Source organism: Heptranchias perlo, chromosome 7 (assembly GCF_035084215.1).
Source record: "Heptranchias perlo isolate sHepPer1 chromosome 7, sHepPer1.hap1, whole genome shotgun sequence".
In the NCBI taxonomy this organism is placed as follows: Eukaryota; Metazoa; Chordata; class Chondrichthyes; order Hexanchiformes; family Hexanchidae; genus Heptranchias; species Heptranchias perlo.
Window position 1 is genome coordinate 56,829,183 of NC_090331.1, and position 16,052 is coordinate 56,845,234.

At 42.3% G+C, this 16,052-nt stretch overlaps 1 protein-coding gene across 16 annotated transcripts in view; it reads right to left on the reverse strand.

Moving 5' to 3' along the window:
- The window catches only part of ttn.2 (titin, tandem duplicate 2), a 373,025-nt gene that overhangs the window by 314,771 nt on the left and 42,202 nt on the right, over nucleotides 1-16,052 (reverse strand). For all 16 annotated transcript variants that reach the window (XM_067987638.1, XM_067987650.1, XM_067987647.1 and 13 more), the window contains 9 exons: nucleotides 15,689-15,952; nucleotides 14,868-15,128; nucleotides 14,471-14,731; nucleotides 14,029-14,289; nucleotides 13,774-13,915; nucleotides 13,511-13,679; nucleotides 13,120-13,351; nucleotides 8,472-8,756; nucleotides 7,811-7,936 (listed from right to left, as the gene is read on the reverse strand). In XM_067987638.1, coding sequence (XP_067843739.1) covers nucleotides 7,811-7,936; nucleotides 8,472-8,756; nucleotides 13,120-13,351; nucleotides 13,511-13,679; nucleotides 13,774-13,915; nucleotides 14,029-14,289; nucleotides 14,471-14,731; nucleotides 14,868-15,128; nucleotides 15,689-15,952 — 2,001 coding nt within the window. The remainder of the gene's footprint in view (nucleotides 1-7,810; nucleotides 7,937-8,471; nucleotides 8,757-13,119; nucleotides 13,352-13,510; nucleotides 13,680-13,773; nucleotides 13,916-14,028; nucleotides 14,290-14,470; nucleotides 14,732-14,867; nucleotides 15,129-15,688; nucleotides 15,953-16,052) is intronic.

The window sequence follows — 16,052 nt, forward strand, 5'->3', positions numbered from 1 at the left end:
AATCCTCCAGTCCTTTGGCGCCACTCCCATATCTGAGGAAGATTGTGGCCAGAGCCTCCGCAATTTCCACCCTTACTTCCCTCAGCAACCTATGATGAAACCCATCTGGAACATCTGACTTTTCTACTTTAAGCATTGCCAACCTTTTAAGTACCTCCTCTTTATCTATTTTTATCCTATCTAATTTCTCTTCTCTATCCTCCTTTTCTGTGACATTAGTAGCATCCTCTTCTTTAGTGAAGACAGTTGCAAAGTATTCATTTGGTGCCTAAGCCATGCCCTCTGCCTCCACAAGAAGATCTCCTTTTTGGTCCATAATCAGCCTCATACTTCCTTTGGCTACCCTCTTACAATTTATAGGTTTAGAAAAGACTTTTGGGTTCCTTTTTATGTTACCCGCTAATCTATTCTCATACACTCTCTTTGCCGCTCTTATTTCCTTTTTCAGTTTTCCCCTGTACTTTTTGTATTCAGCTTGGTTATTTACTGAATTATAAACTTGACATTTATCAAAAGCCTCCTTTTTCATTTTAACCTCTATCTTTAGTCATCCAGGGAGCTCTAGCTTTGGATGGCTTTCCTTTCCGCCTCATGAGAATGTGTCTAGTCTGTACCCGTACTATCTCCTCTTTTAAGGTCTCCCATTGCTCATTTACTGTTTTACCTGCCAATATTCGATTCCAATCCACCTGGATCAGATCCCGTTTCAACTCCATGAAATTAGCCCTCTTCCAGTTGAGTAATTTCACATTTGATTTTCCTTGTTCTGTTCCATAACTACATGGAACCTAATTATATTGTGACCACTGTTTCCCAAATGCTCCCTCACTGAAACATACTCCACTTGTCACACTTCATTCCCCAGAACCAGATCCAGCACTGCTTCCTTCCTCGTTGGGCTTGAAACACACTGATCAAGAATGTTCTCTTGTACACGTTTCAGGAATTCCTCTACCTCTTTGCCCTTTACATTGTTATTTTCCCAGTCTATGCTAGGATAATTGAATCCCCCATTAGTACTACTCTTATAGTTCTTGAATCTTTCTGCAATTTGCCTGCAAATTTGCTCCTCTATCTCCTTCCCACTATTTGATGGTCTATAGTATACACCCAGTAGTGCAACAGCTTCTCTAATGTTCCTTAATTCTCACCAAATAGATTCTGTCTTTGAACCCTCATCCCTTTCTAGTGCTGTAACAGTATCTTTGATCAATATTACCATCTTCAGCCTTTTTTTCCTGCCCTATCTTTTCTTAATACATTGCAACCAGGAATACTGTGCCCATTCCTCTCCTTGCTTGAGCCAGGTCCCTGTTATTGCCATTATATATCATAATCCTATGTGGCTATTTGTGCCTGCAGCTCACCAACCTTATTAACCATACTCTGTGCATTGAAGCAGATGCACTCCAAACCCATCTTAGTCTGCCTCACATTTCTCCCCTGTCTGATCCCTCCTATTTATGAACTATTCTTTATTCTAATGCTGTTTGCCTCTCCCAGTCCTCTGTGCACCTTGTATCTCCTCTCTAATACTTCATCCTGGTGCCCCTCCCCCTGCCAAATTAGTTTAAACCCTCCCCCACAGCACTAATTAACCCCCCTGCAAGGACATTGGTCCTAGTCCTCTTGTACAGGTCCCAATGCCTCAGGAATCTGAAGCCCTCCCTCCTGCACCATTTCTCCAGCCACGTGTTAACCTGTCATAGCTCACTGCTCCTATACTCACTAGCACATGGCACTGGGAGTAATCCAGAGATTACCAGCTTTGAGATCCTGTTCTTGAACTTCCTCCCTAGCTCCTGAAACATTTTCTTTTAAATTCCAATTTGTCTTTCTCAGATACAAAGTAGATGACCTCACACTTCCCCACATTGAACTCCATCTGCCATAGTTTTGCCCACTCACTTAGTCTGCCTATGTCCCTTTGTAATCCCCTGCTCCTGTTTACACAATTTAATGTGTCTCCTAACCTTGTGTCATCTGTGAACTTGGATATACAACTCGCAATGCCTTCATCCATGCCATTAATATATATGGTGAAAAGCTGAGGCCCCAGTACAAATCCCTGGGTAACCCCACATGTTGCATCCCACAATCAGAGAATGTTCCCTTTATCACTGCTCTCTGTCTCCTACCTTCCAACCAATTACCAACCCATATTACAAGGTTACCTCCAATTCCGTGGGCTTTCATTTTTACTAATAATATGTTGTGTGAAACCTTATCACAATGCTGGAGACCTCAAAAAATTCAACTAGATTAGTCGGGCATGACCTACCCATCACAAATCCATGCTGACTCGCTTTGATCAGCTCGTACTTGTCCAAGTCCTCAGACATTTTATGTCTGATGATAGATTCCAGCAACTTCTCCACAACTGATGTTAAACTGATAGGTCTGCAGTTAATTGGTTTCTCCCTCCCTCCTTAAATAATGGAATCACATTTGCATTTTTCCAATCAAAGGCACAACTCCTGAATCTGGGGAGCTTTGGAGTTGCTTTCCTTGTGCCAAGCTGTAGGTGGAGGAACAACGGTGCCACCTTCTTACCAATTCAAGCCCCCCCCCACCTCCTCATGTGCATCCGGTGCATGCCTATGATATTTAAATCAGGCTTGACAGGAAGAGTGAACGCTGAGATCACAATCTAGGTGCAGCACACTTCTTGCTCTCAGACAGGAGAGGAATATCAACCCTACTGTATTCAATTTTGGTCCCTGCGAAGGATAGCGAGGCATTGGAGCTAATGCAGAGGAAAAGTTACCATGTCGATACCTAGCCTTTTAGTTAACGGGACAGGTTCCAAAAATAAGGTCGATTTCCTTAGAGAAATGCTAGCTTAGAGGTTTAAAAAATAACTAATGGATGGATTCAGTCTGGTTGAATGGGTTAGTTGAGATGGATAGGAATGGTAAGACTAGAGGTTGTGCATACAAAATCATTAGGTGAAGTTAGGTTAGATGCCAGGAGGTATTATTATTCAGAGAATCATCACCCTCGAACAAATTACTAAAAAATGCACCTGCAGTCCTTTAATAGGGAACTTGACAAGTGAAAAGGGCATTTCCAATTATAGAAGGTAAGTCGTTCATTGTGACTTCCTCTGGCCTTTCTTGATTACCCTAGGAGATTTAGAGAACAAATTCCCAGTTTTTCTTAAACTGGCCACACGTTTTTATTCTGTGGTTTTTGCCTCTCTCAGGGAATTCTCTTAAGAAGTCAGTAAATTGTGTACGTGGTTGTGCCGTATCTGAATGGGCAGGCTTCCTAGTCATGGCTTTTTCCTGTCTTTTCTTTGTATGTTCATGACCATCATGTTTGTTTCTCATTTTTCTTATTCCTTATTGGTTGTTTTTTCTTCTTCCTCATTAGTTAAATGTCTAGCCTAGAAATTACAATTGGCAATGCTAGTGGATGAACATGTGCTTATGATATTCCTTTTTCTGTTATTTTAACAGATTCATCCTAGTTAAAACAGCAGAGGGAGAATGTCATGTGAACGCACTATATGTTCATCTGCTAATGTCAACAGTCATTTCTAGGCTGCTGTGCTCTTTTTATTTGTTAAATTAGCAAAAAAAAAAGTTAGAAATAATCAATCACATTTCACAATGGGCTCGATGTTACCAGGGCTGCGGGTTCGCGGCGGGGGGGATATCGGGCGCGTGGGTATCGCGTCCGGTGAAATTAGTCAGCCACCCGCGCGATCGCAGCCCAATTGGATCCACTTACCTGGTCTTCCGGGTTCCCCACTGCTGATCTGCGCGTCTGGCGGACTGCGCATGCGCAGTAAGATCTGTCAGCTGGAGGAGCTCTATTTAAAGGGGCAGTCCTCCACTGACAGATGCTGCAACAAATAGAAAAAATTACAGCATGGAGCAGCCCAGGGGGAAGGCTGCTCCCAGTTTAATGATGCCTCACTCCAGGTATCAATAGATGGGGTGAGGAGGAGGGGGAGGACAGAGATCTTCCCCCCGGCGGGCGGGAGGAAGCGGCCTGCCTCTGCCACCAAGAAGGCCTGGCTCGAGGTGGCAGAGGAGGTCACCTGCACCACCAACATATCGCCCACCTGCATACAGTGCAGGAGGCGCTGCAATGACCTCAGTAGATCAGCCAAAGTGAGTACACTTACTCATTCCCCTACACTCCATCTGCCACATCACCGCCCCCACCCCACACCTCCTTCTGCACTGCCAACACTACTCTGTCACATCACCCCTCACACCCACTCAAACCTCATCCTCATCTTACCTGCACTTACTCACCTCGCCAGTACTCATCCCACCACTACCACTCAACCCAATCCTCATACAATCTCATGGCTCTATCTCATACTCACCCTCTCGTGCATCTCTTTCATGGCCAGCCTCACTCAACCTGCCACTACCTGTGCTGCAGCCACAGGGCATGCATCACATATATGCAGTAGGAAGCGTAAGGCAAACGTGTCGTGAGCATGAAGGGGATGCACATGGGTGTTTGAGGGTTTGTCATGGTTTTTACTTATATTTCATTTCTGACCAACTCACATTACATATTATATTGGCACCACTACTGTCATGTCTTTGCGAATCTTGTCTGGTTTGTGCAATAATGCCCTTTCCTGAGGATCACAATGAAGACCCACACCTGATGCCACCCATTGTTTCACTGCAGAGTGGTTGTAGGTGTATTTGCAGGGCTCTTTTGTGCAGACGGCTGAGAGACGTCGGCGATGTCCCCGGTTGCACTCTGGAAGGATGCGGAGGAGAAGTTGTTGAGGGCAGTGGTGACTTTGACAGCGACAGGTAAGAAGATGGTGCTCGGGCCAGCCAGGAGCAGCTCGGCATGAAAGAGGCTGCAGATGTCCACGACTACATGTCGAGTGACTCTGAGCCTCCGTGTGCACTGCTGCTCAGAGAGGTCCAGGAAGCTGAGCCTCGGTCTGTGGACCCTGTGGCGAGGGTAGTGCCCTCTGCGATGCATCTCTCCCTGCGGTATCCCTCCCTCCTGCTGTACAGGTGGATGCGTCACAGCACTCTGTTGTGGAGCTTCACGTGTCAGAGGTGGACGGCGTGGATGGCGAGGCTGGTGATGCTGTTCGCCCTCCAAGGAGGTCATGACTGCAGCTACGGCGGCCCCCATCCGGAAGATGTACATCTGAGGGGGTCCGCAAGGTAGGTACTTGTCTCTGGACCCCGGGGTAAGTGTGCAAGTTGGTGACTTTGATTGTCAGGAGGAGGGTGGTGGAGGCCAAACTTTGTCCCAAGTGATAGAGTGGCCTCCTGCAATGAGTGAGGGTCTCCACCCCCCACCTGTCAAATGGACCTTTGCAGCTGCCACAGGCTGACGGCTGCAACAGGTCCATTTGAACTGGGAGTGTTTCCCCCAGTATGGGAAACAGTTCCAGTTTCCTATAAAATCCCACCCCTCCTCACATGATCCCTTAATCAGGTCAGTTAATGACCTGAACAAGCAAAATAAATACCTTCAAGTGGAACCCCGCTGGCTTTAATTGCCTGCGGGATTCCCACCAGCGGGGGCTGCGCGCGCACGCCGCACGCCGGCGCATCAGTGCGGAACCCGGAAGTGGGAGGGTTGGAGTCGGGCTCCCAACCCACTCCGGGATTCTCCCATTAACGGAGCCTCCCCACCAGGAACGCACCCGATAGCGGGTGCTAAAATGATGCCCAATATGACACTGCAATTTCAATTTTCACTCCAATCACACTCCACCAAAAATAAGTTCTACACTATGATATTCTACCAAAGTACATTCAACCAATCACTTTTTAGCAAAAGACAATTATCTGAGATACTGCTGCCAGGACAATTCCTCACCCACTTCACTAAATATCCATAAAAATAAAGCTCACAGAATAAAAGCACAAAATGATTTTTAAATGAGGCTCCAACAAATCCCCCTCCTTCATTTCCAGAAACAGCATGCCACACCCATTAGCCTCTTTCCGTCTTGGATGCCAGATGCACCCTAGTTTCCATACTTCAGAATTCAACTAAGTCAAGCAATTACCCACATTCGAAGGTCTAATGCAAACAAAACATACAATGGCAGAATGGCTCCTTGTGAGGTGTAAAATGGCAGCGAGCAGCTGGTGACTGTGAGATATGCCCTCGTGGACATCGTTAGTAGAGGAGAGGAGAAAATTGGCAAAAAAAACCTTTCCTTTTTTACAAAAGATAGAAAAGCCCAGACCTCAGGAGTGCATTTACATCCTGAAACAGGCTGTTAGACATCTTATGTTGTAATATATAGATCAAATTCAACTTCGGCGGGGGTGCAAAACACACGGTAGCAGATCTGCCGTCCATTAATTTTAAATTGAGCGGGATGTATAATGGGTGGTGGAACTGCTACTGCCCATTTTGCGCCACAGCTGAAGTCGAATTTTACCCCCATAGGCTTCTGATTTTTCCCTATTTGTTATTGTGCTTTTCCTTTCAAGTTTTACAGTTACAATTAATATTTCCCATTACCATCACCAAATTTTCTAAATTGTACTTAACCCTATAGCTGCCAAGTTTTGTTGTGTGGCCTGATGACATAAGAAATCAAATTTTCCAAGATCATGTTTCTAGAACAGGTTGCCAGGAAAATGGACTAATTTAAAAAACACAACATACTGTAATAGGAAGATGATAGAGTTGGTATTTTGGAAAAATAAGATCAAATGGGCCATGAGCCTCTTTATTCATTTAAGTGAATCTCCAATGTAAAAGACTGTAATTTCATCCATCTCTGATATTATAGGCTACGATTTCCAAAAGCCACTGCCAAGCTGGGCTTTTAACACATCCACAAAGGAAGATACTTCTTTCTTCATATAATCAATGACAGCCCCAATATGAAAATGAGCAGGACTCCATTTCCAAACAAGGAACTCTTGACTTTCATTATTTTAGCAATGCTGCAATGCAGGGAATGGGGAGAGCAGATTGAGATGACTTATACTGTTGGGAGAGGGTGGGAGACCTTCTTGTGGAAGGAGAGGGATAGAGAGCAAGGCAGACACACACACAAACAGCCTATTCAAGGGAAGGATATGGAAAGAAAGAGAGAAGGATCCTGTTGAGTGCAGGATAAGAAGAAAGGGTGAGTGTATAGAGTGAACTATTGAGACAGGGAAGGAGAGGTGGGAAGACAGATCCTGTTGAGGTAGCAGGCAGAGAGAGGCACTGTTGAGTGGGGAGGAGCAGAAAATGAAGAAACCATGTTACTGGTGAGATGCACCTCTTTCTCTGCTGGGAACTGGAGAATCATTTGGAGTTGGGAATTAGTCTGTTCACCTGATAATACAACATATCCTCCAATTCACATGAGCAATGCCACGGGAGGTTAACCAATAGTTTTTAAAAAACATACTTTCAAAACTTTATTTTGGTCATTAATAAAGCTGATGCTCCCCAATAATACAATTGGTAAAGTTGATGCTAAAGTATCACAAAGCTGTATTGCTAAAAGGTTAAATTATTCTTCTGTGGACAACAGTTGTGGGGCTACAATCAGTCTCTGTCCTCCAGGTTAGGGAGGGGAAAAAAGCCAAGGTTCCCACTTTCGATCACTAACCAGTGATCTCTGCTAGAAAGTGCTATTGTATAGATGTCGGGTGAGCAGGGGATGAAGCTCAGTTGTGATGCCCTCCATGGTTAAATAGCCTGGCTCATACATGTAGAATGGCCTCATGAGAAAAGTATGAGAATGCTGTTAGTACCTGTGGAACCCTACCCCAGCAAAACTCAGTCCTTCAGAGGCGGAAGGAGAAAACTGAAATAAAAGGTGAAGCAGAAATATAAATATGGAACATACCTGTTCCAGTAACACGGCACTGAAATCGAGCAGATTTTCCTTCAGTAGTAGAAGTGTCCTGGATTGGACTTATGATGGTAGGTAGATAAACGGGTGCCTCTACCTCAGGAGAGACAACTTCTGGAACTGTAAATAATAAATGATTAAATGTTTTGCAAATCCTAGTTTATTAATCAGAATGGACATCTGAAAATTATATATGAAGTAAAAGTTAACACATGGTGTAAGTTTAACAAAAGATTTTAATAAATGATTGATGTTCGCAATAGTTTATTAATCAGAATGGACATCTGAAAATTATATATGAAGTAAAAGTTAACACATGGTGTAAGTTTAACAAAAGATTTTAATAAATGATTGATGTTCGCAATGTAAAATTATGCATAACTTAAAGCTAACTGTTATTTATGGAAAATTCCCAGGGGTGAAATTAGTCTTCTGCGATAGCGCGAAACGAGTGACAGCGAAAGGCAGTCCAATTTTCTTTTCTGCTGACTTCAAAACAGTCTGACTATTCGCTATCAATCGTATTACGCTATCAATGAAGATCAATTTCATCTCCCCCATCTGTATATGACTAAGAGCAGGCAGTATCTATCACAAGGATATTCCACATATCAAAGCACTTAACATGCAAATAAATCAATTACATCAGTTGTACCTTCAACTTCAAGTGATGCACCACTGACAGCTACTCCAGCTTCATTTCTTGCTTCGCAAGTGTAGGTGCCTGCATCTTCAGGGAATGCTTCAATCAGTAACAAAGTGTACTGATTTTCATCATGAAGTAACTTGCATTTAAATCCTGAGGCAAGCTTTTGGCCATCTCTGTACCAAGATATTTCTAATTTTGGTGTGCCAAGTATTACACCACAGAATCGAGCAGGTTCTCCCGCTTTCACAGCACAAGGTTCCAGTTCCACCATAAAAGAAGGCGGCTCGGGAACTAAAATAGGAACAGAAAAGAAGACCAAAACTTTAGTTTTCTATTTCCATATACTAATTATTTCTACGGTCTATAGCCATGTATATCCTTTCTTTATATCACTATAGAATTGATAATAGTCCATAGCAAAAGGTACATTAAAAATAGCTGAGAAAGAATTAAGAAATTGAGGAAGTTTTAAAAAACACACAAAAAGACACCTTTCTGTGAATGATTCCATTTGCTGAAGAACCGAAGATTAATACTGAATATTTAACTTTCGTTGACTACATTCAATTTTTTCACTTCCAAAACAGCTAATTGAAAAAAAATTAAGATTTTCTTGGATACAGTTTCTCATTGGAAATATTGGGCTGAAATTCAACTTCGACAGGGGCACAAAACAAGTGTTAGCAGATAGGCCGCCCGTTATACACCCCACCCGACTTTCCTTTCCATTCAAGTCAATGGAAAGGAAAATCGAGCAGGTGTAAAATGGGCGGCTGATCTACTACCTCCCATTTTGCCTCCTGTTGCCCCGCTAAAGTTGAATTAAGGAATTGAGGAAGTTTTAAACCTCACCCCCTCCCCCATTTTTCCAAGAACAATAATAAGGGGCCATCGAGGCACTCATCTCTGCCTCCTTACGAGCAGCAACCCCTACTGTCTCATTATCCTTTCTAACTGACCTTCTCAGTACTGAGGGCTAATTTCACCAACCTCCTTTCCGTCCCACTCACCCCACCCACCACTGCCCCCTCAGACTCTGTCAGAAGATAAACAATACCGGCGGCTCTCTGAATTTCCCTCCAGAATATCCGTTTACTTGTGAACAAGGCCCTTGCCATCCACAACCTTACTGTGGATGATTATACTGACATCCTGCCTTTGACGGAAACTTGGGTCACAGGTGGCAACACCTAGCCCTTTACTGAAGCCTCCTTGCACAGCTATACTTTCCACCATCTGCCTCGTCCACACTGCTGGGATGGCAATGTAGCCCATATCTGGAAATCACATCTTGATCTCTCACCCATCTCTTATGGTACCTTCTCCTTTGAGTGCCTCACCTTGTTCCACCCCTCCTTTCCTCTCTTTTAAAGTCCTTGCTCTCTACCGCCCGCCTAAGCCCCGCCTCAAGTTTCTTGCCAAAATATCCACCTTCCTTTCCTCCCTCACCTCTGCACTGAGTGACTCCTCATCCATGGTCTCTGTCTCAACACATCTTTTCCTCTCTCCTCTGATTTCATTGCCCTCCCGTCAACCTCTCCCTCCAACTCTCCCTCCACATAAACACTCCTGCCCATATTCACAGCAACTCCCTCAACCTCACGATCTACTATGGCCTCTATACTCCCATTGATCATAGTAAGGCTGTCTCCAACCACGTCCTTGTATCGCTCACCATCCACATTCCCCTACCGAACCCACTTCCTTCTGCATCCACTCCTGGAAAACACTCTCTCCCAAGTAACTTAAATTTGCACTTTTAGGCCAACTGCCCAGCCTTTGGCCCTCCATTCGTCACGATACTTCGACAGCTGTCGATCTGCTCAACCACTCCTTCTCCTCCACCTTTGATATCCTGTCCCCAGTACAACCTTTTCTCTCTCCCATCCTGATCATTCTCCCTGGTATGGCCCTCATCTTTGATCCCTTGAATCCATGAGGTGTAGACTTGATGAGCATATTTGTCACACAACTGGTTTAGCCATTGATCAGTAGATCTGGCAGGACCACACCAAATGCTATGGGCCTCACTCTCCTATGCCAAAAATAAACATTTCTCAAGGATCATCCTAGAGAGCAAAGATAACCCCCTTAAACCACTCTCTACTGCTCCTGACCCCCTCACCTCCAACAAGTATGAGGAGCTCATGGATTTCTTTGCCAATAGGATTGAGATCATCTGCTCAACTACCTCTGCTGTTTCTCTCCCTTCCCCTTGCCCAGGAAGCCAAGCCACCTGCCAGGCTCCCCCACCCTAGATCTGAACTCCTGTCTCTCTATTTTCTCTCCTATATCCTGCCATGCCCTCTCTGAGCTCATCCCATTCATGAGACCCATCCTGGCTCCATGGTAGCGGACATTGTAAATAGATCCCTCCCCTCAGTTACTGTCCCCCTCCTGTTGAAAACTGCCTTCATTATCCCCTTCAAAAAACCCAGCTTCGATCATTCTGTCCTTGCAAGCTATTGCCCCTTCTCCAATATTCCTTTTCTCTCCAAAGTTCTTGAAGGTGTTGTCGCCTCCCAAATCTGTGCCTATCTTTTCGACAACTCCGTGTTTAAATCATGTTTCTGCCTCTGCCACGGTACTGAAACAGCCCTAATCAAAATCACAAGTGACATTCTCTGTGACAATGACCCATCTCTCCTAGTGCTCCTCAACGCTCTGCTGCCTTTGACATATTTCACCATGCCAATCCTCCTCCAACGCTTCTCCTCTATTGTCTATCTCAGTGGGTCTGCCCACACTTGATTCCACCCTTACCTATCTAATCGTAGCCAGAGGATCTTAAGCAATACCTTATTTCCTGCCCCTGCACCATCACCTCTAGGTCCCCCAAGCATCAATCCGTGGCCCCCTCCTCTTCCTCATCTACAATGGCTCATGGCAAGATCATCTGAAGACATGGGGTCAGCTTCCATATATACGTTGACAATACCTAGCTCTACCTCTCCACCATCTCTCGCGACCTCTGCACTGCCTCTGTGCTGCCACACTGTTTATCCAACATCTAGTCTTGGATGAGCTGCAATTTCCTCCAGTTAAACATTAGTAATACTGAAGACATCATCTTCAGGTCATGTCACAACTCCATATCCTTGCCACTGATTACATAGTATCATAGTATGTTACAGCACAGAGGGAGGCCATTTGGCCCATCATGCTCTTTGAAAGAGCTATCCAATTATTCCCACTCCTCTGCTCTTTCCACATAGCCCTGTAAATATTTTCCCTTCAAGTATTTATCCAATTCCCTTTTGATAGTTATTATTGAATCTTCTTCCACCACCCTTTGAGGCAGTGCATTACAGATCATAAGTCCCTGCATAAAAAAAAATGTTTCCTCGTGTCGCCTCTGGTTCTTTTGTCAATCACCTTAAATCATTGTCCTATGGTTACTGACCCTTCTGCCAATGGAAACAGTTTCTCCTGATTTACTCTATCAAAACTATTCATGATTTTGAACACCTCTATCAAATCTCCTCTTAACCTTCTCTGCTCTTAGGAGAACAACTCCAGCTTCTCCAGTTTCTCTGAAGTCCCTCATCCCTGGTATCATTCAAGTAAATCTCTTCTACACCCCCTCTAAGGCCTTGACATCCTTCCTAAAGTGTGGTGTCCAGAATTGAATACAATACTTCAGCTGAGGCCTAACCAGTGTTTTATAAAGCTTTAGTATAACTTTCTTGCTTTTGTACTCTATGCCTCTATTAATAAAGCCCAGGATCCCATATGCTTTTCTAACAGCCTTCTCAACTTGTCCTGCCACCTTCAAAGATTTGTGTACACATACCCCCAGGTCTCTCTGTTCCTGTACCCCCTTTAAAATTGTACCACTCCCCATTGCGGCCACTGTCTTAAGTTGAACCAGACTGTTCTCAGCCTCAGCATCCTATTCAACCAGAAGCTGAGCTTCCAACCCATATCTTCTCCATCACAAAGATCACCTACTTCCATTTCAATAATATTGTCCATCTCTGCCCCTGCTTCAGTCCATCTGCTGCTGAAACCCTCATCCATGCCTTTGTTACCTCCAGCGACGCCCACATCCCATGAACAAATAAAGAAAAAGAATTCAACTATTCCAATGCTCTCCTGGTTGGCCTCCCATTCTCCGCTGTCCATAAACTTCAACTCATCCAAAGCTCTGCTGAAATTCTGCTGCCTGTATCCTATCCCACATAAAGTCCAGCTCACCCTTTATTCTTGTGCTTACTGATCTACATTGGCTCCCAGTCCCCCAACACCTCCAATTTAAAATTCTCATTCTCTTATTTAAATTCTTTCATTCATTCATTCCTTTGGCTGTAACCTCCTCCAACCCTACAACCCCCCCCCCCACCCCAAGCATTCCTCCGACTCTGGCCTCTTGTGCATCCTCCCCTCTATTTGTCCCACCTTCAACGGCTGTGCCTTCAGCCGTCTAGGCGCTAAGCTCTGGAATTTTCTTCCTAAACCTTTATGCCTCTCCACTTCCTTCTGCTCCTTTTAGATGCACTGTAAAAGCCACCTCTTTGACAAAGTGTTTGTTCAACTCTCCTAATATCTCCTTCTTTGACTGAGTGTCCATTTTTGTCTGATTACACCCTGTGAAATGCCTTCAGATGTTTTTCTATTTACAGGTGCTAGCAGTTGTTGTTGCTCTTGTACATACCATTGATATTAAGTGTCACAGCACTTCGATTCTTTCCAGCAACAAAGGTGTATTCTCCAGAATCAGAAACTCTTGTTTCGGTAATGGTCATGCGATGTACCCGTCTTTGGATTATATATCTGTATCTTTCTTCAACCTGAAAGTTGATCTCAATTCCATCCTTCAGCCACTGAGCCTCAACATCATCTTCATTGACTTCAAATTCAACTACGGCTCGCTTTTTCTCAAGGATCTAATTACAGAAAATTATTCGTTTGTTAAAATAATGTATGGAAAGTGAAAAAAAAATGGTTTTCTGTTCCGTTGTGATTTCAATTATTATATTGTTACTTATGCTGTTTGATAGCTGTAAAAGTTATTGGTTCTAAATAAAAAAAGGAATACATTGTACCTGAATATCTGCTTGAACAGGTTTTGAAATCAAAATGTGTCGAGCTTCCACGAACAAATTAGCAGCAGAAATATTTCCACCTGCTACTGCTGCATACTGGCCAGCATCAGACATTTTTGTAACAGGAATGGTGAGACGATGGACAAATTTGTCCTTATGAATCTTAATTCTATAAAAAAAAGCAATATAAGTGAAATTGTATATTTAACGCATTCAGCACATAAAACTGAATTTTTCAAATGTTATATAGATCAGATACTGACCTGTCAGAGGGCTGAATTTCCTCACCATCCTTCATCCACTGTATTGCAATGTTGGGTTCTGAAACTTCACACTCAAAGGCGGCTTTCTTCTTCTCAGTGATTTTGATATTTTTGATGTGTTTCCTAAATTCAATGTGCCGAGCTGTAGAAGGAAATATGCTGATTATACACTGTAGAGAGTATGTTGGACATGCAATTTTAAAGTTAAGTATGTTACCAAAACAGAAGCAGAAACAAATAATTTCAAATCATTACCATCCACATATAAAGTTGCTGCAGATGATGCTGATCCAGCAACAAAACTGTACTCTGCTGCATCACCAAAATGAATATTTCGAATTGAAAGTGTGTGCGTTGATTGCTTGGACTTTATTTGGGTTCTCTCAGTTGATTTGATTTCTTTACCATTCTTGAGCCATTTGTAAGTAATACCTTCATAATTCACTGTTACTTCAAAGGTAATTGTATCTTTCTCTTGTGCATTCATGTCCTTTAGCATTGATGTTATTAAAATTGCTAAAGAAAGAAAAACATAGTTTAGCTGCAGAGTAACATGACTATCAATGTATACATTCTATTCATTATTAAATGTTTGGTATTTAGTTTTATAACACACCTAATGTTTTCACAAGTAATTATGTAAGATTAACTTAGAAACAGTGGGTATACAGTGTGTATATAGATGAGGAAGTCTTACGTTTTACTGTCAGAGTAGCAGACACTTTGTCATTTCCACAGATGAAGGTATACTCTGCAGAGTCCTCATGGCTTGTGTTCATTATAATCAGCTGGTGGAGTTTGCCTTGCACAACTATTTTAAACTTGTCACTCATTTCTATTTCCACACCATTTTTCAACCATGTGGCTGGGACATTGAAATGAGACACGTCACACTGAAAGGTTGCAGTTTTTGTCTCTGGAATTTCAATATTCTTCATTGTCTTGGTGATGTGTACAGCTTAACAAATAAATTTTAAAAATTAGAATGCAGAAAATAGGTAATTTCTTTTGGGATGATGGAATTTTTGATTGTATATTTAAATTGCCATTTTGTAATGTATTATCACTAACAGAATATATAATTATGTACTCACATTCCACATAAAGTTTTGCTTTGCATTCAAGCTGTCCGACGATGGCTGAATACTCGCCAATTTGTGCTGGGGTGATATCCTCCAATACTAATTTGTGAACTTTCCTTTCTGAAATGACTTTACACTTGTTACTTGTCTTAAGTTCCACATTGTTGAACATCCATTTTACTGGCACATTGTCATGTGACACACTCAGTTCAAAAGTAGCAGTGGCATTCTCCAAGGCAGTAATATCCTTTGGTTTCTTAATTACTTTGATAGCTAATAACGTAAAACCAAAGCAATGTTTTAAGTCCTGCCCATTCAAATAAACATTTTAGATGACATAATAATAGTTAATGAGAGATAAAAGATATGAATGCATATTTTTATTGTAATAACTTCAGGTATACAATGTAAAAATATGCCATTTAATTTATAGTTTACAAATATGAACACAATGAGTAATTAGTGCAAAATGTCATATTTTGTTCTTTTTTGATATATTATTTGAATCCATTTATTTACACAATATTTTATTCAGGCCCTCACATAATGTTAAAAGTGTTGCGGTGATACTCAAATTATATTAACAGGTTGTCCCGTATGCCAAAAAAATACATTTTTTTAATTGAACAAGCCAAGATGTTGATTGGCAATTCTGCAAGACTGTACCATGTTCCTATAAAAGTATTTAAAATGTATAATATAAGAATATCTCAGTTCTTATTAGCATGGTTAAAAACAGTTTCAGAATTGTATAAGAAATTATAACCTATAATAATTGTTTTGTTAATAAATTGTATTGTTATGCAATAAAAAATACAAATTTTGCTACTTACCTTCAACATGAAGTCTGGCATTGGCTGCCACTCTGCCAAGTTTGAAGTTGTACACAGATTCATCCGTAATGACACACTTCTTAATTTTAAGAGTGTGTGTGATTCCATCTACGGCAATCTCATACTTGTCACTTGGTTTGAGTTCTTCTCCATTTTTAATCCACTGGGCTCCAGTCACATCAGCGTGTGTAAGTTCCAAGATAAAGACTGCATCATGGGTTTCTGTGACAGTCAGATTCTTCAAGGTCTTCTTTATCTTGACAGCTTTATAAACACAATTTTATAAACATTATTTATTTACAATGCTACCTCAATTACCCATCATCCCATTATCCACCTCATTAATCACCTGAAAGGAGAGGCG